Raw genomic sequence first — 26247 nt, forward strand, 5'->3', positions numbered from 1 at the left:
CATGTCAATCAACCTGCTATCTGCCAATCACGGGAATGCCTGGAATGTTCTGATGCCGGGCATCCTGGTGGTTGGCGGAGTGGCGTGGAGGGGGGTTGGGCAGGGGGTGGAGCATTGGAAGTTAAGACCAGGTTCAGCTTTTGTTCTCTCTCTTACGTCTGGGCTTCACAAGAGAAGGTCACGATTGGCTTGTGGGTTATCTGTCATCTTTTTGGCGTGTGCTACGGCCCAAACAGTAGCCTGTGTAAAGTTGGTTTAATAAACCGTCAATTCGCAAACTCAAGCCTCTGTCTGGACAATTGTTCATTTATGATCTAGTCAGGTCATTACAATATAAACAAAAATGAGCTTTTTGGTCTTAATTTAATGTAAGGGTTAGACATACGGTTAACGTTTGGTTTAAAATACGATTTTGATATGATACATTGTAGAATATAGGCAGGGTTTATAACTTTGTGGTAACTAGTGATGACCCTACTAGATAACTAGCTAGCAAACGCTACTGTAACGTTACTGTACTTGCTATTGTGTATAAATGGTTAGCTGGCTATTTACTTATAGGCTACTAGCTAGTCATGTAATGATGTTTGCTTGATGGTGGGGTGGGGGTCTGAGAGTTGGACTTTCTAAGTCTGTGCTTACTGTTTCTGTTTCTCATTCCAAACACCCTAACAGTTTATGAATCTGGAGACACTGGAGGTGTTTGGGGTGGAGAGGACAGTGGACTCAGTGAAGGACATCCCAGGGCATGCCGGGCGTGAGCCAACAGCCCAGCTCTGACCAACGGCGAAGTCAGCTCAAAGTTATTTGATTGCTTTTGATAAAAAAAACATTTATCTGCCTTCCCAATGAAAAATAGTTTGAAATGTTGAACATATATTTACAGAAAATAGATTTATGTTTCTGAATGATGCACCATGCTGCTTTGTTGACAACATGACTGAGCTGCACAAGATTACTGTTCCATTTGAGAAGGGCGCTCCTCCCTCACCGCGTTTTACCTTTCACGTCACTGACCATAGCTGGGTGCACCGCAGCTCAGGTTAATAGAACTCCCTCAGTGTTGGCACTGCTACTTCCTACCTGATGGGTAAGAGGACATCACACACAGAATTAGGAGTCTTCCCCTATTTACATGTTTGGGTGTATGTGTGTCAGAGGTGAGGGATGATAAGCCAGTGTTTGAGTAGAAGCGTCTGGTGTGTTAGGACTGGATGCACTCCAATTTCCTGAACAGAAAGGTGACATTAAGTATTTCTCTACACCCTAACCATTAACCCCTACTCATACATTTACATTTACATTTAAGTCATTTAGCAGACGCTCTTATCCAGAGCGACTTACAAATTGGTGCTTTCACCTTATGACATCCAGTGGAACAGCCACCAATAGTGCATCTAGGTCTTTTAAGGGGGGGGGGAGAAGGATTACTTTATCCTATCCTAGGTATTCCTTACCTGGCCTAGCCCCTTACTTTCAAACCAGTAAACCCATAAATTTCCAATATGACCTGGTGTGTGTTACACAGGGTGTTACAGGAGGAATTGAAGGGGGAGCATGCCTCGTACCTGTGGCAGCACCCGGATTTCCGGCCATGATGGCCGACTTCTTGCAGTTCCTGTTACTACGAAAACCAAGCGACGTCATCATGTTCGCCTGTGAAGACTTCTCCCCTGGGGGGCCTCTTCAACACCTCTTCACCTTGAGGACATACTGTGGCTTCCTCTCAAAGGCCCTTTAGTGAGGACAATACTATTCTGGTTAGCAGTTGTCACTAGTATGTACAGTGGCCCTCGAGATCCTAGAGTATTGTTTTTACATTTTGTAATACTGTTTTTACTGTCTACTGTTTTTGTTTGCATGAGCTGTATTGAAACATTCCAATCAACTCATGCTCATCTGACTCAAAAAGTAAACTATTGTATAACTTTGCTGCCCAGATTGCCTAGGAATGTAACAGCCTTTGAATAATACAATTATATGTGTATTAATAGTCCAGACAATCTTGCAAGGCAGACTAAAGGTCTGCTTAATAGCTGAAACAGTTCAGCAGAGTTTGTAAATATATTATGACTGCATTTTGTGATGTTTTGAACTTTAGTGAGTGTGTTTTTCGGCTGTTTGGATACAACAACAAAAAATCCTAGAAGCAAGCCAAAGTTCAGAGCCGAAGTCCATGTCCCTTCGTCGGTGATTGGTTAACAGTAGGGGTTCTTCAATAAATTCTTTGTTGTCATTCAATGAGAGACGACTTGTTTTCATGCAGTTTTTCATTGAAAAATACTGTACCAAACATCTTAGTTAGATGTAGAATTGCAGGACGAAGATCTCTTCGGCAAAAACGTCAGAATTAATGACAGATTTCCTGAGTTATCTTAGATTAGTTCGGACTATTGTGAGACGCTACGGCATCTCAAAATTGACAAACGCTTTAAAGGGAGTGAGAGCACACCATTGTCGCTTTAAAGGGAGTGAGAGCACACATTCGACTAGCCGAGTTTGGATAAGCGTCAACCAAACTGAAACATACTGAAGCCTTATGACAGCATTGACTTTCCATACCAAACTCCCTCACCCCAATAAAATAGACTAAATGGTATTTGAGTGCAAATTAAAAGCAACATTTCATCCATGTACATGTATCTACTGATGCACTGGCACTTCAGTGCACTTAAGAGAGAGGATTAACTCAGTGGGGACAGGTCAGGATGTTGAGCGCACACCAGATACAGCTACATTACGATCTTGCACTATACATTTTCTACATGCTTTAGTTTCACAATAAGGGAATGTATTATCTAAAAAACAAACATGAGGCACTGGGAAGGGGACTCGAGTCAGAATCTACTGTAGCCTACACCAAAGTCTAATAAACTTGTCTTTTTGATTCAGTTTTCAACAAAAAAATAAACCAAATCAAAAACACCTTTGATTTGCTGAATTAAGAGGACTACAGTTCCCAGAGTACACTTGACGTTTCCAAGCTACAGTTGCGTCAAGTCACGGTTGTGTGATTGCATTGTTTTAAACAGAAAATATCATACAACTGTCTCCTGAGGCGCAAATATATACTGAACAAAAATATAAACACAACATGCAAAAATGTCAAAGATTTTACTGAGTTAAAGTTCATATAAGGAAATCAGTCAACTGAAATACACTGCTCAAAAAAATAAAGGGAACACTTAAACAACACAATGTAACTCCAAGTCAATCACACTTTTGTGAAATCAAACTGTCCACTTAGGAAGCAACACTGATTGACAATAAATTTCACATGCTGTTGTGCAAATGGAATAGACAACAGGTGGAAAGTATAGGCAATTAGCAAGACACCCCCAATAAAGGAGAGGTTCTGCAGGTGGTGACCATAGACCACTTCTCAGTTCCTATGCTTCCTGGCTGATGTTTTGGTCACTTTTGAATGCTGGCGGTGCTTTCACTCTAGTGGTAGCATGAGACGGAGTCTACAACCCAGACAAGTGGCTCAAGTAGTGCAGCTCATCCAGGATGGAACATCAATGCGAGCTGTGGCAAGAAGGTTTGCTGTGTCTGTCAGCGTAGTGTCCAGAGCATGGAGGCGCTACCAGGAGACAGGCCAGTACATCAGGAGACGTGGAGGAGGCCGTAGGAGGGCAACAACCCAGCAGCAGGACCGCTACCTCTGCCTTTGTGCAAGAGCCAGAGCACTGCAAAATGACCTCCAGTAGGCCACAAATGTGCATGTGTCTGCTCAAACGGTCAGAAACAAACTCCATGAGTGTGGTATGAGGGCCCGACGTCCACAGGTGGGGGTTGTGCTTACAGCCCAACACCGTGCAGGACGTTTGGCATTTGCCAGAGAACACCAAGATTGGCAAATTCGCCACTGGCGCCCTGTGCTCTTCACAGATGAAAGCAGGTTCACACTGAGCACATGACAGACGTGACAGAGTCTGGAGACACCGTGGAGAAAGTTCTGCTGCCTGCAACATCCTCCAGCATGGTGTGGGGTGGCATTTCTTTGGGGGGCCGCACAGCCCTCCATGTGCTCGCCAGAGGTAGCCTGAAAGCCATTAGGTACCGAGATGAGATCCTCAGACCCCTTGTGAGACCATATGCTGGTGCGGTTGACCCTGGGTTCCTCCTAATGCAAGACAATGCTAGACCTCATGTGGCTGGAGTGTGTCAGCAGTTCCTGCAAGAGGAAGGCATTGATGCTATGGACTGGCCCGCCCGTTCCCCAGACCTGAATCCAAATGAGCACATCTGGGACATCATGTCTCGCTCCATCCACCAACGCCACGTCGCACCACAGACTGTCCAGGAGTTGGCGGATGCTTTAGTCCAGGTCTGGGAGGAGATCCCTCAGGAGACCATCCGCCACCTCATCAGGAACATGCCCAGGCGTTGTAGGGAGGTCATACAGGCACGTGGAGGCCACACACACTACTGAGTCTCATTTTGACTTGTTTTAAGGACATTACATCAAAGTTGGATCAGCCTGTAGTCTGGTTTTCCACTTTAATTTTGAGTGTGACTCCAAATCCAGACCTCCATGGGTTGATAAATTTGATTTCCATTGATCATTTTTGATTTTGTTGTCAGCACATTCAACTATGTAAAGAAAAAAGTATTTAATAAGAATATTTCATTCATTCAGATCTAGGATGTGTTATTTTAGTGTTCCCTTTATTTTTTTGAGCAGTGTACATTCATTAGGCCCTAATCTATGGATTTGTCATGACTGGGAATACAGATATGCATCTGTTGATCACAGATACCTTTTTTAAAAAAGGTAGGGGCGCAGATCAGAAAACCAGTCAATATCTGGTCTGACCACCATTTGCCTCATACAACGCGAGACATCTTCGCATAGAGTTGATCAGGCAGTTGATTGTGGAATGTTGCCCCACTCTTCTTTAATGGCTGTGCGAAGTTGCTGGATTTTTCCAGAAACTGGAACACGGTGTCGTATACTATGATCCAGAGCATTCTAAACATGCTCAATGGGTGACATGTCTGGTAAGTATGTAGGCCATGGAAGAACTTCCTGCAATTGTGTACAGATCCTTGCGACATGGGGTGATGGCGGTGGATGAATGGCGCGACAATGAGCCTCAGGATCTCATCACGGAATCTTTGTACATTCAAATTGCCATCGATAAAATGCAATTGTGTTCATTGTTTTTTAGATTATGCCTGCCCATACCATAACCCTACCATGGGGCACTCTGTTCACAACGTTGACATCAGCAAAACGTTTGCCCACATGACGCCATACACGTGGTCTGCGGTTGTGGGAGGCCGGTTGGACGTACTGACAAATTCTCTAAAATGACAGAGGCGGCTTATGGTAGAGAAATTAACATTACATTCTGTGGCAACAGCTGTGGTGGATATTCCTGCAGTAAGCATGCCAATTGCATGCTCCCTCAAGACTTGAGACATCTATGGCGTTGTGTAACAAAACTGAACATTTTAGAGTGGGCTTTTTTTATTGTCCCCAGCGCAAAGTGTACCTGTGCAATGATCATGCCGTTTAATCAGCTTCTTATTATGCACCAGCTGTCAGGTGGATGGATTATCTAGGCAAAGCAGAAATTCTCACTAACAGAGATGTAAACAAATTTGTGCACAACATTTGAGAGAAATAAGCTGTTTGCGTGTATGAAACATTTCTGTGATCTTTTGTTTCAGCTCAAAAAACATGGGACCAACACTTTATGTAGCGTTTACATGTAGAACAGCATTCTATTAATGTTACCAGTGGTTGTGTGGTGGTGCTTCATGACTGCAGATTTCCCCTCCCCACTAAACGAATATTCACAACCCAGAAACCAGAACAAGCAAGATGTCAATTCCCACGAATTGGCATGTGAGACCGTGAGTACAGTGCATCCAGAAAGTATACAGACCCCTTGACTTTTTCCACATTTTGTTACATTACAGCATTATAAAAGGGATTAAATAAAAAACATTCCTCATCAATCTACACACAATACCCATAATGACAAAATAAAAACAGGTTTGTAGACATTTTTGCTTAATGTAAAAAAATAAAAGTGAAATGTGACAATTTCATAAGTATTTGGACCCTTTGCTATGCGACTAAATTGATCTCAGGTGCATCCTGTTTCCATTGATCATCCTTGAGATGTTTTTACAACTTGATGGGAGTCCACCTGTGGTAAATTCAATTGATTGGACATGATTTGGAAAGGATCACATCTGTATATAAGGTTCCACAGTTGACAGTGCATGTTAGAGCAAAAACCAAGCCATGAGGTCGAGGGAATTGTCCATAAGAGCTCAGAGACAGGATTGTGTCGAGGATCTGGGGAAGCGTTCCAAAACATTTTTGCAGCAGTGAAGTTTCCCAAGAACACATTGGCCTCCATCATTCTTAAATGGAAGAAGTTTGGAACCACCAAGACTCTTCCTAGAGCTGGCTGCCCGATCAAACTGAGCAATTTGGGGAGAAGGGCCTTGGTCAGAGAGGTGACCAAGAACCCAATGGTCACTCTGACAGAGCTCCACAGTTCCTCTGTGGAGATGGGAGAACCTTCCAGAAGGACAACCATCTCTGCAGCACTCCACCAATCTGGCCTTTATGGTAGAGTGGCCAGATGGAAGCCACTCCTCAGTAAAAGGCACATGACAGCCCGCTAGGAGGCACCTAAAGGACTCTCGGACCATGAGAAACAAGATTTTCTGGTCTGATGAATTCAAGATTGAACTCTTGAATGCCAAGCGTCACGTCTGGAGGAAACCTGGCACCATCCCTACGGTGAAGCATGGTGGTGGCAGCATCATGTTGTGGGGATGTTTTTCTTTCAGCAGCAGGAACTGGGAGACTTGTCAGGATCAAGGGAAAGATGAAAGGAGCAAAGTACAGAGAGATCCTTGATGAAAACCTGCTCCAGAGCACTCAGGAGCTCAGACTGGGGCAACGGTTCACCTTCAAGCAAGATGACCCTAAGCACACAGCCAAGACAACGCAGTAGTGGCTTTAGGACAAGTCTCTGAATGTCCTTGAATGGCCCAGCCAGAGCCCGGGCTTGAACCTGATCAAACATCTCTGCAGAGACCTGAAAATAGCAGTGCAGTGACACTCCCCATCCAACCTGACAGAGCTTGAGAGGTTCTGTAGAGAAGAATGGGACAAACTCCCCAAATACAGGCATGCCAAGCTTGTAGCATCATACCCAAGAAGACTCGAGACTGTAATCGCTGCAAAAGGTCCTTCAACAAAATACTGAGTTAAGGGTCTGAATACTTATGTTAATTTGATATTTCAGTTTTGTATTTTTAAAATATTTGCAACATTTCTAAAACATTATTTTTGCGTTGTCATTATGGGGTATTATTTTATACACTTTTGAATAAAGCTGTAACCTAACAAAATGAGGAAAAAGTCAAGGGGTCTGAATACTTTCTTAATGCACTGTAGATTACTTCAACAGTCGGCCATCTTGGAGGCTGTCTCTCCAGTTCTTACAATAGCTCAATGGCTTCAGTGCACTATCAAAGACAGTACAGTATGAAGATAGTTAGAAACTGCTTCTCCAATTGTCAAAACTATTGGTAGCTAAATCCGGGGGAAATGACGGACCATGTAAACAACTGTTGGTCACTAAATCCGTCTAGAATGACTACGTAAAAACAGTTAGCTGGTATGCCCTCAGCCGTCTGAATGGTCAGCTGTGAATGCCCTCTCCACTATATACTTATAAATGATTAGTTTGGTTCTGACCTCTATAGTGCTGTCTGGTTAGAACATGATGTTGAGGCCCATCACTGTAGTCTTGATCGTCTCCACCACACAGACACAACTGTTTCGATTTGAGGATGTTCATATGATTTTGGTATTCCGAATGACTTGGAATCTTATTGTTGTGGTTATTTCAATGCATGCACAACCTTCAGACATTTGTGTTACTGTCGACAATAAAAGATCCTCAGAAACATGCGTCTTCTCCCTTCAGACGACGATAAAACTCTGACCTGAGTGGGCGGGTGCGGTGTCAAGATCAGCATTCCAGGCACTCTGATTGGTTGGGAATGGCAGGGCTATAATGGGTGAGGGATAATTAAGGTAGGCTAAACAGCCAAACTAACGGGATTTAGGGGAAATTGAAGGGATTGTGAGGGGAAGTTAGTTAGAGAGGAGAGGAGCAGGACAGTATTTTTTTTACACCAATAGAAAATCCAGATCACGCTTGTAGGCGATGTCATGGTGACGTTGGGTAGCTAAACATCCGGTGCAGAAACATGTCATCCGGTCTAACCATTGATGTGTCTACATGCTGACCAGAATGGACACGTCGCATGCGCGAGCGTTGCAAAATAAATTTAGAAATCCATGTTATTCAATTATTGCGCCCACACTGCTCGCTCTCCAACGAGCGTCTGCGTTGCCAAGGGCTAAAATAGAAGTCACTCCTATTTCTGACACAGATTGCGCTGCAAGTCCTGCCTCTCCCATCTCCTCATTGGTTTATAGAAGCAGGTACCCATGTGCCATCTCCTCATTGGTTATACCCACGTGGGTGATACGGACTGTTTTGCCGGTCGTCGTGGTAATACTATGAAAGTTTAGATGCCAATCACCATATAAGTTCAACATGAAAAGGCCTGGAAGGAGGAGAGATGACTAGAAACGATTCGGTCGGCCATTTTATGTGCAGAGTAGAGGAGCTTGTGCATTTTAGGTAAAATAACAACTCAATGTTTCTATCCCAGGACAAATTAGCTAGCAACAGCAAGCTAGCTAAATAGGACAAAGTAGCTAGCAAGTGCAAGCTAACTAGCTAAATTGCCATACATGTTTAATGCTGTTCGACCTGTCCCCAAATTAATGTCATTGGTTCAGAGTTTGTTTTGATATTTTAACCTGCGTGTCGTGATCGCGTTTGGTGTAGGGGGACAAAATACATTTATGCACAATAGTGCACGCGCGTAGCCGGTTTGGGTTCCGTGTAATCCCTGGATTACTCATACTATGTATTGGTCATAGAGAGGCTTTGAAGCCACCGGTCGGCCATATTGGCACTCCCCAGTAGGAGAAGGACTCCATAGGAATTTATGGAATTTTACAGTATTTCAATTAAATGTTAAGGACAAAATGACATGGATTTAAAAAATGTTTTTAATGGGGACAATAACAGTACTCTATACTTTAAGATTGTATTTGTATAATTTATATTTTTCATGTTTAACTAACATAATAAAAGTAAAAGTAAGCATTAAGGTGTCTGTAATAGAATTAACATGTCAAAACAAATGTAGACATTAATAAATGCATTTCTATAGCTTCCAAAATCTTTTTGAGTACCAAGATGGCTGCACAGTGGATTCATCACTAGCACCTTAGAGGCTGCTGCCCTATATACATAGTCTTGAAATCACTGGCCACTTTAATAATGGAACACTAGTCACTTTAATAATGTTTACATATTTTGCATTACTCATCTCATATGTATATACTGTATTCTATTCTACTGTATTTTAGTCTATGCTGCGCCGACATTGCTCATCTGGGCTCCCGAGTGGCGCAGCGGTCTAAGGCACTGCATCTCAGTGCAAGAGGTGTGATTGGGAGTCCCATAGGGCAGCACACATTTGTCCCAGCATCGCCGGGGTAGGCCGTCATCGTGAAAAACAATTTGACTTGCCTAGTAAAATAAAGGTTAACAAACATATATATTCCTTACTTTATGTGTGTATTGTTGTGAAATTGTTAGATATTACTTGTTAGATATTACTGTACTGTTGGAACTAGAAACACAAGCATTTCGCTACACCTGCAATAAAATCTGCGAAACAGGTGTATGTGACCAATATTTTTTTAATTTAATTTGAATACAGCGCCCCTATCAGTCATCATTGGGGTTAACGGTTTTCCACTAGTTACCACAGCCACAAAGTAAAAATGAGCAATATCGTAAAAATCTATTTATTTATTTTTTTTTAAGTGCTTTTTGGTCTTCATTTTAGGTTATGTAGGCATCTCGCGCCGAACTGCAGATGCGCGTGCTGTCAAATCAAAGGCATTCCTCTTTTTTTATAAAAAATAAATGTGGCAGTTTGTCACTTTCACGAGGTTGGAGTAATAACATGTTAAACTACTTAAGACATTGGCTTTAATGTAGGTTGTACTTTTAGAAAACTAACAAATAATGAGTCATTTTTCACTTCTCTCATTGGGTCATTTACTTCTCAAACCCCCGGTCTGGTTTGCTTGGTCTGCTTCGTAAGCGTTCCCGAAAGTCTCTCGATGTTGTGCCTCTGTCTTTTAGAAACTCTGTGGCGCTATTGATTCTTCACTTATGAACGAATGGTGTCACGTGATCAAGAGCTTTGTCCTTTCATATATGCAGTCATTGCTCTGTGCTGTGTCCTCTGCTAGACAGTTGCAAAAGTGATGTCTGGTCAAACATTTCTTGCTGGGCTTCAAGAAGTGACCTTTGATTATATGGCTTTAAAGCGCCATCTACAGCCAATAAATAGTAAAAGGTCCTCTGTCACGTCACGTATATAGGCGTTCCAGGTAGGTAGTCTTTATTAGAGTCGCGCTGCGAAGTTGATCACATTTCACAATGCCTGGAGAAGTGTTTAACGTATCAGGAACAACATAAATAGGATAAAGAAATATTCCCAGGCGTTCTCAGAAGATTGCTGCCATATTGATGTGGTTCCTGCTGAGTGTGTGTGATGAATGAAGTGATCATATGCATCTGCGCAGCGTGACCACCTGGAACGCAGCCAAGATTAGTGAGTAAATTTTGCCATTGTGGAAAACTCGCGAGAGCCCATAGGGAGTAACGGTACTTCATCATGGCAGGCAAGTTGGTGTTAGAGGGGAAAATAAGTATTATAAGCTTTCTTTTAGGACTGGGTGTTGTTATAATTCCCCTTATTAGAACATTCGCTGGACATCTTGACTGGGTATTCGACTATCTCACTGGAGTGAGGGGGAAAATAGCTATTGCTGTGTACATCGCTGTTATCAATGGCTTCTTGCTTATCATATACAAGGGACCTCTATATAAGGTAAGCAAGCTAACTAACGTCTGAAAGAAGATGGATAGCTATAACGTTAGCTAAGCTCCTTAGATAGCTAGCCATCTTGATTTCTATTTTATTTGCCCATTAGCCAAAACGGCAGCCAGATGGCTAGGCTTGAGCTATCTAAATTATTGGTACACTTTCATTGCCCCTCTTCTTCCTAACAATATGCTGTGCTAGCTAGCTAATCCTATTATCTGATTTGGATTGAGACAGCTGTCAGCTTGATTGGCTAAAGATAGAGCCCTAAACTGTAAATTAGATAGATATTCTATGCCTAAGAGCAGGTTATTGTGTTAGCTATTGATTTGGAGACAGCTTTCTACTTGTATAGTTAGATAACTAGCTAGTTAAACAAATTGAAGGTAGAAATGTTTCCTAAGCATACTCTTCTTTCTCCCAGGTTGCTGTGCGAGCCTGCTTCCTTGGCTTTACTTTTGGGTGTGGCTTGATCATAAGCTTTTCCCAAACCACATGGACACACTTTGGCTGGTAAGCAAAAACTTATTTAAAAAAGTTTCTTAAACAGAACGAAATGGGGAAGTATCTACCTTTTGTTTGTCCAATAAAAACTCTAGTTTTGCGTTTTGCTCTGTTTGGTTCTTAAACGGTTTCCGTAATGAATAAACCTTTGTACATGCTCTCTCCTCTCATACACGCTCTCCGGGTTTGTTCAATATTACAGGCGACTGACAGATCTACAAAGAACCTTGTATCATAAATAACAACTTATTATTATTTGTAGATCAGTCAGTCAATTTACCCATGATACATTAGGGTTTTGATCCTCTCGGACGCTGCCTCTTTTTCTCTCTCGTGTGTGTGTGTGTGTGTGTGTGTACACACACATGCACAATACTACCGTTGTTAGTTCGATACGTGTTATGCATAGTTCTCAGTCAATGCATGTCTTTGCAGGTACATGTGCTCCTTGTCTTTCTTCCACTACTCCGAGTACCTGGTGACAGCCATCATTAACCCCCGCAGCCTGTCTCTGGACTCATTCCTTCTCAACCACAGTGTGGAGTACACCGTGGCTGCTGTGTCCTCATGGGTGGAGTTCACCATAGAGAAGCTCACTGTCCCAGGTCTGTCCTCCATACCACACTTGGGGTCAATGGCCGTGTTCCAGCCCGACGACATTGCTTGTGTTGCATTGCATCAACCAATGATTGTGTGCCACGTCATCAATTGCAGTCGTGCAGGCTTCTGCGTTGTAGTCAGCCTGGAACGTAGCCAATCACTTTTCAATGCCTCAGTTGAAATGGGCATGGCATGTTGTCACAGTAGGAGTTAAATGTCTTAATAGGCTGTGCATTTTATGTCTCAGAGCTGAAGCAGCTGAGCTGGCTCAGCCTGGTGGGCCTGGTGATGGTGCTGTGTGGGGACTTCCTGCGTAAGTCTGCCATGCTGACAGCCGGCTCCAACTTCAACCACATCGTCCAGAACGAGAAGGCCCAGAGCCACGTGCTGGTCACGGATGGGGTCTATGCCTTCTTCAGACACCCCTCCTACGTGGGATGGTTCTACTGGAGCATTGGCACACAGGTACCAGCCTATTCTGTCAATAGCTAAGGAAACTCTTGAATGTGCAAGGTACGGTTTGCAAAATTCTGGAAATGTTCCCAAAATGTCCAGATTTTTCAGAAATCTCGGTAGAAATATTCCTGGAAACAGAATCTGGAATCCTCCAACTGCGATTTCTGGAAATCCTTGCAATCTTGGGTTACCAGACTATTGCAACCCTTGTCACAGCAATATTAGCATGCAGGCTAATACACAAGCTAAACTCTGTTCCCTTTTAAGAATCCAGACATGTTTGTTTCTTAAACATGTTCTAGTCAAGCCCACTACGCTGATTTCACTTTTCTATGTCCAATGTTCCAGGTGATGCTGTGCAACCCTGTCTGCATCGCGGGCTACACCATGGCAAGCTGGCGCTTCTTCCGTGAACGGATTGAGGAGGAGGAGCTTTCTCTCATCCATTTCTTTGCAGAGGACTACCTGGCGTACAAAAAGAAGGTGGGCACCGGCCTGCCGTTTATTTCAGGCATCCGCATCAACAGCTCCTAGGTGTGAGAGATGGAGTCCTGGATGTATGAAAATTGCAGGCAGACAGACAGGCACTGTGAGGGGCAGCCCTGGTCAGCGTGTGGATTAGGTCCTGTGGTTGCCCACCCTGGGGTGCTTAGAGCTCACAGAGACTGACACCTATGAGTGTTGTGAAGGGCTCCCATCCCCATACCACCCCCAAGGCCTGGGTCGACTCTCAAAAAGAAATCACACCCCCCCGCCCATATATTCAACCACCTCTGTTTTCTCTTTTGTTTGGTTAAATTAACTACTAGAGACTTGAGTTTGTATTTTTCTTTAATCTCCAATGTTCTGATGAAGGCTCCCTTTTCTGTTTTTTCCTTAGAGAGGAGTTGAGTATCTTAAGGCCAGGCACCACACCCTAATAGGGTATCCCCCCCCCCCCCCACACTTAATCATATTACAATCACTTTTACCAGTTGAGTGTGGACACTATAATATTTTTGTCTTTTTTTCTGAAAAATTGTATACAAATCTGCAAATTAGCTTATACCATTAAATATTTGCATATAACACAAACCAATTTTTCTGGACACTGGATGAAGTAAAAATCTACCTAAATATTTTGGTTTTTATTTTGTTAAGACATTCTAGGACTGAATTTACATACACATCTGATTGTGTCATAAACATATCAACAATTCCCAATGTATAAGTCTGGAGAATACATCTAAAGATAACCACAGAAAATAAGTTGGCATTTGGGAAGAGTGTGATTTTTCAGGAAATGGCAGTAAGACAAGGACTGAATTAAGACTACCTTACACCCAATCACCATATCTTCAAAGTAACATTCTCTAAGAAATGGACTTTTAAGCGATGTGTGATTTCAATGTAGTGAGCGTTCAAATTATGAATGTATGTCCATTTAAAAGTGGTTACAGTTCATGACACTGATGTTAGTATGATAAACTAAAACAAATATTTTTATAAACCTTTTGGATATTTTTTACTTAAAAAAAATACTAATATTAATTGACAAATACCCCCCTCCCCCAAAACTCTAAATTGCTAGGTTTGTGCAACATTTTAGCCTGTGGTGCCTGGCCTTAAGTGGATGCTGAATTGATTTTAGCTTTGGTTACTGAGTCAGAAGTGCTGTAATGAGCCTGGTTGAGTTTCTTCTATTCCTTGTTTGTCTGTCATATCACAGAGTCATCATTATTAGGCCTCAGCGTTGACATCAGAATGGTTTTACACAATATTAGGGATGCACACAGGGATCTAAAGTGTGACCCAATTTGGTTGCATATGCAGCAAAATATTTTGCTGTGCGAACTGCAGTTATAATTTGGGAGTACCGGTATGGAAAGAAAGTACATTTTTATAACAATTAGTTGTAATGGTAAGGCTTCGCTGTACAGTTGTTTCCTGGGTGCAGATTCGTTAGTGTCATGCTTGCACAGCAAAAATCGCTTGTTTCTAATACAAACAGTTTTAAAAAATCTGACCCATATCAGAGATACTTTTGAGATGGGGAAACCCCATTGGAATTGTATTGTCGCCCATGCGGCTTCAATGGGGCCGCACGGTGCATGCTGGGTCATTCTGGGACAAGGACATTTCTAACATTTCAGGTTGTGCACTTAATGTTTTAAAGTTTGGAGCACCAGTTTGACCCATTATTTATTTTTTATGTAGAGCCCTGGATGCTAAATTTATCAGCCCTCATACATGCATTACATGAACAAAAGTATGTGGACACCTGCTTGTTGAACATCTCATTCAAAATCATGAGCATTAATATGGACTTGGTGTCTCCCTTTGCTGCTATAACAGCATCCACTCTTCTGGAAAAGCTTTCCACTAGATGCTGGAACATTGCTGTGGGGACTTGCTTCCATTCAGCCACAAAAGCATTAGTGAGGTCGGGCTATTAAGCCTGGATTGCAGTCGGCGTTCCAATTAATCCCAAACGTGTTCAATGGGGTTGAGGTCAGGGCTCTGCAGGCCAGTCAAGTTCTTGCATACTGATCCCCACAAACCACTTCTATATGGACCTTGCTTTGTGCATTGGGGCGTAGTCATTCTGAAACAGGAAAGGGCCTTCCCCAAACTGTTGCCACAAAGTACAGAATTGTCTAGAATGTCATTGTTATGTTTGCTGTAGCGTTAAGATCTCCCTTCAGGGGAAAGGGGCCTTGCCCGAACCATTATTCCTCCTCCGCCAAACTTTACAGTTGGCACTATGCATTGGGGCAGGTAGCGTTCTCCTGGCATCCGCCAATCCCAGATTTGGATTTCGGACTGCCAGATGGTGAAGCATGATTCATCATTACACCACTCCAGCTGACACTTGGCATTGTGCATGGTGGCCTTAGGCTTGTCTGCGGCTACTCAGCCATTGAAACCCATTTCATGATTCTCCCGACGAACAGTTATTGTGCTGACGTTGCTTCCAGAGGCAGTTTGGAACTCGGTAGTGAGTGTTGCAACCCGAGAAACAGGCCATTTAAAAAATATATAAAAAAATGTATGTGCAATGCGATTCAGTACTCAGCGGTCCCTTTCTGTGAGCTTGTGTGGCCTACCACTTCGCGGTTGAGCCATTGTTGCTCCTAGACATTTCCACTATACAATAACAGCACTTTATTGTTTACCGGGATACCTCTAGCGGGGCAGAAATTTTATGAACTGACTTGTAAAGGTGGCATCCTATGATGGTGCCACATTGAAAGTCACTGTGCTCTTCAGTAAGGCCATTCTACTGCCAATATTTGTCTATGGAGATTGCATGGCTGTGTGCTCGATTTAAAAAAAATATATATATATATATATATATATATATATATATTTAAACTGTCCGCAACGGGTGTAGCTGAATCCACTAATTTGAAGAGGTGTCCACATACACACACACACACATACACGTGTGTGTGTGTTCTGTCCCAGTAAGAAACATTTATTTCTGAGTGACTTTGTTATACATTTACAAAAATGCCCGAAAGTTACAGAAATGGGGTCCCTTGCAACATGGTCTTTTCCCCTTAAGTTATGTCGCTCTTTCATAAATGATAAGAAAAAGGCCTTTTGATGAATGTCAAAGTTATTAAAATGATGTATGCTATGAAAATGTATTGGTTTTAGGTATCAGCCCAGACTTTCAATATTGATTTATCCTTACACAAAATAATGATTTATTTTAAATTCACATCCCATGTCCACTCAGGATCAAAAGGCTGCACAATCACTAATATTTTGCTAATTTGACAACCTGGGCAAGTTGCACCCTGGTTCTCTGATTCTTCCAATCGGTACAGCGTATCAAGTCAGAAATGTCTACTTTGTGAATTATGAAAACATAATGAACACTGACAATCCATTCACTGTTCTATTCCAGTGTGCTGTAAGTTTTAACATTGTTCTTTGGTATATAAACTATGAATCAGGGGTGTTGTTTCTTCCATAAGGTTTTAACTATAGGGGCACCCACATGGTACAGTCATCTTTAAAATGCACTCAAGACTGTTTCTCTTTCAACCACCACTTGATCATCACTCCACCTGTTATTCATTTGTATTGAAACCAACCAATAGATGCATTCCTATGGCTAAGGGGTTCAGAGGAAAGGTCGTCTCCTTTGCGATAAGCTCAACCCAGCACTGCTTCCTCCTGAACTACCGCTTGTCTCAGGTGAAAGGTTGCCTCTGCCCTCTACTCTGTATGCCCAGACTGTATGGAGTGTGTGTGTGTGTGATTGAAAGAGAATTCCTGAAATTAGAACAGTCGAGCACTGTAACTGTATGTTGCACAAGACAAGTGTGTGTGTGTGTTTAGAGTTTCTGAAATGAGGACAGTCGAGCACTGTAAAAGTAATGTGTATTAGATTAATAAAGATGAGAAGATTATCTGTAGATTCAATAATATAAGAGCACATTGTTGGCTGCAGACGTACAACTGTTTACTGCTCCAAGCATGATCCAGCTGAGCTGAACATGGAAAAAGCCAGTTGTTGCACTACAGTATAACTATACTACAGTTTATTACAGGTAATGTAAATGTATCATGCAGAGAGAATATTTCTCTCTCTTGGCTGATTACTTTTATTCACTTGACTGAAATGTTCTGAATTGATTGAACAACTTTGTCCTGTGAAACAAAATAAAATTTATCCTAAGAAAATTGTCTTCCTTTCATTGTTTTCCTTCATGGGTTTGCTACTGTAGTCCTAATATGGGTAATGTTAGAAACATGTAAATGTTATATTCAATATAATTTACATAAGTTATGGGTGAGCACATTGAAGTCTCATGACCCCATCCAGTTGCTTAGGGAAACATCTTCCAAATCTCTGTTTTTCTGCTTCCCTGGCCAGTAGATTCTTGTTCTTGAGGGCAGCCTCGTCAGAGAGGTTGCTGAGAGTGTGGTTATCATCTGGTACAGGACAGGTCATTTCTGTTGAGCATAAAGTTGAGGTTTAACAAAGAAGTTAGTTCTCACTCAAATCAATGATAAATTCTTCCAACAAGTTAAGTAATCTAGCTAGCTTACATCTGTGTTGTTAAAATGGTTTGTTTAGTATCTGTGGCCATAGTGGTGTCCTCAGGTCTTCAGCATGTCCTCTGTCCTCTTTCAGTCTGTGGGAACATTGAATAGAGAATACTTCACGGAACACCATGTCTTACATGGTCACAATGATAGAAACAAACATTTCAAATTGTACATTTGCCAGAGTAACTTGTTAGTCAAAATAATGTTGTAGTTTGTGATATGTACAGTAGTTACAGTGGTTTGGTTCCAGTACCTGGGTTCAAGGCGTTCCTTCACCTTGGCGATGGATCGGATGTAGGGGCCGATTTGCCTGGCGATGGTGGTCAGGTATCTGTTCTCTTCCGTTAGCTGCGTCAGCTCATGAAGCTGGGGAGAAAACAGAATGGACACATAAAGTATATAAAACACCAACTCACCATATCTAACAGAAAAACAAAACCTCTTTTACCTTCATAGATTTTCTGTTCATTTGCAACCCTCTGAAAGATATCCTGCCAGACTTAGGGGAAAGATAACAAGATGGAGATGAGCCTTAAAAGGAGAGCTGGGTTACATTTATAAACAGTGTTGTCTGAATACTTTTTTTCAGAATCCTCATTGCTTTGGTGATTCCCACCTCCTCAAACATAGCCTTCATGAGTTCCACTGCAGAGTACTTGGAGGAGATATGGCTGTACGGAGGTACCCAGGATGTCTTCCACGGGGTCTGTCTTGATGAGGGAGGGGTGCTTGGTCAGATCCCTGTGGGTCTCCTGGTCATTCAGCTGCTGAATGGATGACTGCAGCGTCTAGACACAGTAAGGAAAACACAGGATTTATTTTGTGTGGGGGGGCTACAGGACCGTAGAGGATTCAGTGTAGCGCCTTCAAATCAATAAACCAGGCACCTCTGAACGTCAGATCTTTTCATGAAACATTTCAAATACACATACAAAAACACTGTGATTGGCTGTGAAATCCCTCAGTAATGTTGTAACAATGGGTATCAGAGTTGTACAGTAACATTAAAATGTTGTAGAAGCTCACTCACCCTGTAGCTGTTCTCAGAGTTGCGACAGTCCTCAGTAAATGGGGTCTCCCCAACCTTTACCAGGAGGACCTTGGTGATGATATAGCAGTGGGCTTCAGCACCATGGATGAACCCAGGGACATGTCACTGATGGGAGGGAAGTGGTAGGGCACGGATAGGGATGACTGCAGGCTGAGGAGACAGAAGGACATTTCCACAATAAATAAATATCTTTACATAATATCTTTTACACAACAGGTAGGGGTGTCCTCATATTACGCTGGCTATTTCAGAACATGACGAGCATATTTGGAAAGTATAAGCATACTGTCTTGAATGTTGAGATTTCACTCATTGGGAACATCAATAACATGCTGATTACATTTTCCCCTTGAGCGTGTAGGTCTGCACAATTTCCATATGGTAGGGGTGAAATATGTCTCACAGTCTGCTCCATCCCGACACTCCCGGCAATGGACACGGAGCGTCTTTAGCCCAGCAGTAACAGAGACTCAAGGCAATAAGCAAACTCGGACCGATATTCTGTGTTGATCTAAACCAGAAACATAGAAGAAGGCATATGGGGTGTATATTTGGGATGTGACATGACCAAACATCAGTTGAGGAGGCAAGATGACAAGAGAGAGGGACTTAATACTGCTATTCTGAGCTGGTCTCAGTCTGTGTGGCAGTTTGTCAATCTTCTTTAGTCGCTGGATAACAGATATCAAAGTCAAACAAATTTGCTTAAAGACCGTATTCATAATTGCTAATATTCCATTTAATGTTTTGGTTTGTGCCCTTCTGGATTCATAGAACCAGATTAGGCATTATGCATCATACTACACTATAGCAAGGTGGAGGAGAACATTGGCTTGAGTTGATTATATTACACCTGCTCAAGATGGAACATCAATTAGGATTACAAATACAGTTGGGCACTGTGAATAAGACATTGTAAAAATAGGCAACATGTATCACTACTCCAGGATAAACAGGCATACCATAGACAGGATATTACCTGGAGAGTGGGTAAGAGTGCAGCCAGATGAGACAGCTGTTCTCATTTGCTACTGGGTTGGAAGTGGTGCCAGGCAAGCCTGATGTAGCTAGTCCTGACACATTATTATTCATTTGGCTTTAATCTATATTGGTCTGCTGCCAGGGACACCTTAATCTCCCAGTAGGATCTATATATACATGTGGAACAGGATACATATTAGGCAGGCATTAGACAAGCCATTAGGCTGTTCAATATCTCTTGGTATTGTACAGTCTAATGAATTCTCAAAGCAGGAAGTCTTGTGCACCCGAATGTCACACTATTTCCTATATAGTGCGCTACTTCTGGTCAAAAGTAGTGCACTATAAAGGGAATGTGGTGGCATTTGGGACGCATATTGTCTGTCTGTGGTAAGACTTCCTTCTTCGAGAGTTAATTGAGTTTACAGCGATTTTTAATGGCTAGAGGCAACCATTGTGGCTGAATCTGTGTGCGCTCTGTTCGGAAGGCCCATTCAAACAATAACAGGTTAACAGTTTCTCTGAGCATAGGCTATACATTAGGGCTACATGATAAACATGATTTTCAGGCAAGGTAGCATGAAGCAAAATGTATTCTCACCTTTGCGCTGCTCTTAGGATAATTTGTTTTCGATCTGACAGTTTTTCATTCAAAAGAGGACAATATTATCTGGGTCATTTAATTGCATTGCAAATCTCTCAAGATTAAATTTACTGTACTCTAATGAATACTTTCCCAACCAAAACTAATTTACATAAATTTCCTCTCGGTTTGTAAATGAAAAGCACTACTTGAGCATTACAACTGTATCCAGTATAAGTCAATAAAATGTTGCTCTAATGTAATGTTGTGCAAGGTATTGAACCTTCAGCTACTTTACGAGCTAGGACATGAAGAGTGACACCTTGTGGTAGAATTTAATACCATTTGCGGAACTGCATAAAAAAACAACGACAACATTGATTAATTGAGGAAATCGAGGGAAATTTTACAACAGACTTCCACATTTAACCCAACAACTTGGAATCAGAGAGATGCCTTGCTCAAAGGCAGAATGGCAGATTTTTTTCCACCTTGCTGGCTCGGGGATTCAAACCAGAGACCTTTCGGTTACTGGCTCTTAACTTCTAAGTTAACTGCCACCCCCTGAGTTGAGTTCAATGTTTTCAAAATGGCCGATGACTCACCTGCACTTTGTTGAAAATAGTGCTGATTGCGCACTCCTCCTCATCAACATTCTCTCTGACCTCCTCGATCATGGCCTTCAGCAGGATGATGGCCTCTGGCCGACGTCTGGAGCTCCTTCACCGCCTAGGAGTCAGGGGTCACACCATGAGAAGGCACTAGACAACACCACACGCACACACACACACACACACACACACACACACACACACACACACACACACACACACACACACACACAAACACACACACACACACACACACACACACACACACACACACACACACACACACACACACACACACACACACACACACACACACACACGCACACACACACACACACACACACACACACACACACACACACACACACACACACCCAACAAACTAAACTCCACCAAGTTCCACCACACGTATTGCTGTCTATAGGTATATACAGTGCATTCTGAAAGTATTCAGATCCCTTGACTTTTTCTACATTTGGTTACGTTACAGCCTTATTCTAAAATGGATTAAATAAATAAATGTCCTCATCAATCTACACACAATACCCCATAATGACAAAACGAGTTAGCAAATGTATTAAATACATAAAACAGAAATACCTTATTTACACAAGTATTCAGACCCTTTGTTATGAGACTCGAAAATGAGCTCAGGTGCATCCTGTTTCCATTGATCATCCATGAGATGTTTCTACAACTTGATTGGAGCCACCTGTGGTAATTCAATTGATTGGACATTATTTGGAAAGGCACACACCTGTCTATATAAGGTCCCACAGTTGACAGTGCAAATCAGAATAGAAACCAAGCCATAAGGTTGAAGGATATGTCCGTAGAGCCCCGAGCCAGGATTGTGTTGAGGCACAGATCTGGGGAAGGGTACAAACAAATATCTGCAGCATTGGTCTCCATCATTCTCCAATGGAAGAAGTTTGGAACCACCAAGACTCTTCCTAGAGTTGGCCGCCTGGCAACAATGAGCAATCAGGGGAGAAGGATATTGGGCGCTGAGGTGGTGATGGTGACTCTGACAGGGCTCCAGAGTTCCTCTGTGGAGATGGAAGAACCTTCCAGACGGACAACCATCTCTGCAGCACTCCACCAATCTGGCCTTTATGGTAGAGTGGCCAGACGGAAGCCACTCCCCAGAGATCAAGATTCCCTGGTCTGATGAAACCAAGATTAAACTCTTTGGCCTGAATTCCAAGTGTCACGTCTGGAGGAAACCTGGCACCATCCCTATGGTGAAGCATGGTGGAGGCAGCATCATGCCGACTGGGGCGAAGGTTTACCTTCCACCAAGACAATGACCCTAAGCACACAGCCAAGACAACGCAGTAGGCGTTGGGACAAGTCTCAATGTCCTTGAGTGGCCCAGCCAGAGCCCGGACTTGAACCCGATCGATCTAACGGCTCTGGAGAGCCCTGAAAATAGTTGTGCAGCTATGCTACCCATCCAACCTGACAGAGCTTGAGAGGATCTGCAGAGAAGAATTGGAGAAACTCCCCAAATACAGGTGTGCCAAGCTTGTAGCGTTATACCCAAGAAGACTCGAGGCTGCCAAAGGTGCTTCAACAAAGTACTGAGTAAAGGGTCGGAATACTTATGTAAATGTGATATTTCTGTTTTTTAAATTTGTATTATTTGCAACAAAAAAAACAAAAAACAGTTTTTGCTTTGTCATTATGTGTAGATTGATGATTTTAAAAAACGATTTAATCCATTTTAGAATAAGGCTATAACGTAACAAAATATGGAAAAGGTCAAGGTATCTGAATACATTCCGAATTAACTGTATAGTGTATATGTGATTGTATACAAATGTAGCAAGGTTCAAAATTATTATGTTTCAGTCAAATTTTGTATTTTTTGGCGCTTCTTGCGGTCAATTGCAGTCTACAAATGATTTGTTATTGTGTTTTCGGCTCATCTGCCCAAGATAAAATTGGCCCACAGCTGTAGCTAATAGAGTTATAATTAGGAGAATGCACTCACTATGATGGCTTAGTCCAGCCTTTCACAGCTTTGCATATGTGCTGTCTCAATATTGCTTAATAGTTGACTATTTAATTATTTAAGTGATAAAATATTAGGGATAGGAGCTGACTGTAACTCACACTTGCATGTCTCTGAAACAGTTGATCGACAGCATGGACTTCTCTGTGGAGAACATGATGTACAGCTAGCTCATCGTGGAGGGCTTGTGGGTAGACAGACAAACAGTCACGATCAGACATACATGCAGACATTACAATGGAATCTCAGAGAAGAAAGAATTTGAGTTTGAGAGCCTTCGATTTCACCAACATTTTCACCAACATTTTCAGTGCACCTGCTAGTTTATCCATAAAATATTTCTAGCTGTTTTTAAAGGGGTACGTAACACTTTAAGATTGAAGAAGATTGTAGTTTTAACACACCACATGTTTTGTGGGCCCCATCGTGTGATTGGCAAGGGAGACAATGTCGTGGCGGGAGAGTATCTTGTTCTTGTGGGTTGTTTCCCAAAAGCTCCACACAGCGGCTGGCTACAAGAGTGTGCAAAGCTGTCATCAAGGCAAAGTGTGGCTACTTTGAAGAATCTCAAATATAAAATATATTTAGATTTGTTTAACACTTTTTAGGTTACTACACTACTGGTACTGTAGTATCACACTGAATTCTGACAAACAACACTGCATATTACTTTACACCAGTGTGATTTCCCATGTCATTAACTGAATTAATCTCATAAACGAACATGTTACTTAAAGCATATTTTCAGTCTTTTAAGGGGAGCTAGAGGATTGACTAGACTTGTCCCACACTTAGTAAGGTCCACTGTAGCCTCTCACCCTCTCATGCAAGAGCATTGTAAATAGAATGCTCACAGTTTACAACCCTTCAACTAGAGCATAAACACTAGGCAACCCATAGAAAACAGAGCACATAGCCTATATGACAGAGCATTTAATATCCATGTCAGTAAGTTAGTTATGTCATGTTAAGCTTCATGTGATTTATGCTAAATAAACTCATATGCATCCTGGAAATACCACCACAATCTCATCTAAACTAGTTTGCACTGACATTAACATATCCATATCCACAGTACTGCAAAATGACAACGTTATATAATCCAGTCCTGGAGGTCACAGCAATGAACTTCACCGGAGCCCAGAGGGATCAATCATTCAAATGCCTAGGTGCCCAAATTCTCTTTATCTTGTCACTGAGTTGCCAGGTTTCTAGGACCACACTGTGCTCAATGCCAGGCAGGATGAAACAAAGGCAGGATTTACACTGCAGCTGTTAATTTCTCCCAGATAATCCCCAGGGACTTTTATCCTACCATTGCTAACTGGAGAAGTTGTGTTGCTCTATATATCTTTCAATGTACATAACTCGACCCCCAACGTTCCAATCTCCGACTGTACACTCATACAACAAATCAAATCAAATGTATTTATATAGCCCTTCTTACATCAGCTGATATATCAAAGTGCTGTACAGAAACCCAGCCTAAAACCCCAAACAGCAATCAATGCAGGTGTAGAAGCACGGTGGCTAGGAAAAACTCCATAGAAAGGCCAAAACCTAGGAAGAAACGTAGAGAGGAACCAGGCTATGAGGGGTGTCCAGTCCTCTTCTGGCTGTGCCGGGTGGAGATTATAACAGAACATGGCCAAGATGTTCAAATGTTCATAAATGACCCGCATGGTCAAATAATAATAATCAGAGTAGTTGTCGAGGGTGCAACAAGTCAGCACCTCAGGAGTAAATGTCAGTTGGCTTTCATAGCCTATCATTGAGAGTATCTCTACCTCTCCTGCTGTCTCTAGAGAGTTGAAAACAGCAGGTCTGGGACAGGTAGCACGTCCGGTGAACAGGTCAGGGTTCCATAGCCGCAGGCAGAACAGTTGAAACTGGAGCAGCAGCACAGCCAGGTGGACTGGGGACAGCAAGGAGTCATCATGCCAGGTCGTCCTGAGGCATGGTCCTAGGGCTCAGGTCCTCCGAGAGAGAGAGAATTAGAGAGAGCACACTTAAATTCACACCGGACACCGGATAAGACATGATAAATACTCCAGATATAACAGACTGACCCTAGCCCCCCAACACATAAACTATTGCAGCATAAATACTGGAGGCTGAGACAGGAGGGGTCAGGAGACACTGTGGCCCCATCCAATGATACTCCCGGACAGGGTCAAACAGGCAGGATATAACCCCACCCACTTTGCCAAAGCACAGCCCCACACCACTGGAGGGATATCTTCCACCAGCAACTTATTCATCCTGAGACAAGGCCGAGTATAGCCCACAAAGATCTCCGCCACGGCACAACCCAAGGGGGGGCGCCAACAAGGCCCCTGAGTTGGTCATTGAAATAAGTATTAAGTATTAAAATACTTATATCATGCCATCCACTAAATCAATGGAATGACCCATTTTATGTTTCCAAGCTGCTGTAATACAGTCACAAGAAACCAAACTTTCTTACCCACAGTGGCGGCAGGAGAGTTGGCCTTTGTGGTAAAGGTTCAGCAGACAGGGGTGTTTGTACTGCTCATGGCATACCAAGGGGTGACAGTTGGTACTGTCTGGATCATATAGCTTCTCCAAAAGGCAGAATATTCTTCCACACCACAGAAGGTTGGTGGCATCTTAATTGGGGAGGACGTGGTAATGGCTGAAGCAGAATTGGTGGAATGGTATCAAATACACCAAACACATGGTTTCTATGTGTTTGATGCCATTCCATTTGCTCCGTTCCAGCCATTATTATGAGCCGTCCTCCCCTCAGCAGCCTCCACTGCTCCACACATCTGAAAATACAACACAGGAAAGCCCATCATAGTGATGCTGATCTATGTCGGTGACGTTTCAGAGAATGATTGAAAATGCACCTGTAAGCCTATACTTAATGAATATGTTAAGAAGCAGATACTTAATAAATATAATAAGAATATGGGCTGAACAATTACCTTGCTGCTTGCTGCCTTATCTGCTCTCCCAAGCAGGAATGACAGATGTGAGGAGGGTCTTTGAGTGTGACTGGAGGGGATGGAGTGCTGGCCTAGTAGAGCCTCATAGGGGACACTGCAGGCTCCACTGACTCCTGTCAAATGTCATGCATTGGTTCCTAATGCAGAGCGGAACAATAAAGGGAACACGTAGTATATCTTGTCATGTTTTACCTTGTTGTCTGCCTCTCTGCTCACTAATGCCAGAGTTTATTATGTCACTATTGGCAAGGAGCTATAGCCCAAGAACTGTATTTGTCATTATGAAGGGACCAATCAGATAGGAGGGTTATGGCAATGTCATAATAAACAACCTACCAGAGCAGGGTTATGGTGATGTCATAATCAAGGGATCAATCAGAGAGCAGCGTAACAAAGAA

At 42.5% G+C, this 26247-nt stretch overlaps 1 protein-coding gene and 1 pseudogene across 1 annotated transcript; one reads left to right on the forward strand and one right to left on the reverse strand.

Moving 5' to 3' along the window:
* Positions 1 to 10777: 10777 nt before the first annotated feature.
* Positions 10778 to 17265, forward strand: LOC115101646 (protein-S-isoprenylcysteine O-methyltransferase-like). Its single transcript, XM_029621106.2, has 5 exons — positions 10778 to 11034; positions 11453 to 11541; positions 11968 to 12137; positions 12380 to 12597; positions 12937 to 17265. The coding sequence occupies exons 1-5, from the start codon at positions 10819 to 10821 to the stop codon at positions 13120 to 13122; spliced, it is 879 nt and encodes a 292-aa protein (XP_029476966.1). The 5' UTR covers positions 10778 to 10818; the 3' UTR covers positions 13123 to 17265.
* Positions 17266 to 17368: 103 nt separating this feature from the next.
* LOC115101882 (RING finger protein 207-like) lies at positions 17369 to 25138 on the reverse strand (annotated as a pseudogene).
* Positions 25139 to 26247: the final 1109 nt, after the last annotated feature.

This window comes from Oncorhynchus nerka, linkage group LG20 (assembly GCF_034236695.1).
Source record: "Oncorhynchus nerka isolate Pitt River linkage group LG20, Oner_Uvic_2.0, whole genome shotgun sequence".
In the NCBI taxonomy this organism is placed as follows: Eukaryota; Metazoa; Chordata; class Actinopteri; order Salmoniformes; family Salmonidae; genus Oncorhynchus; species Oncorhynchus nerka.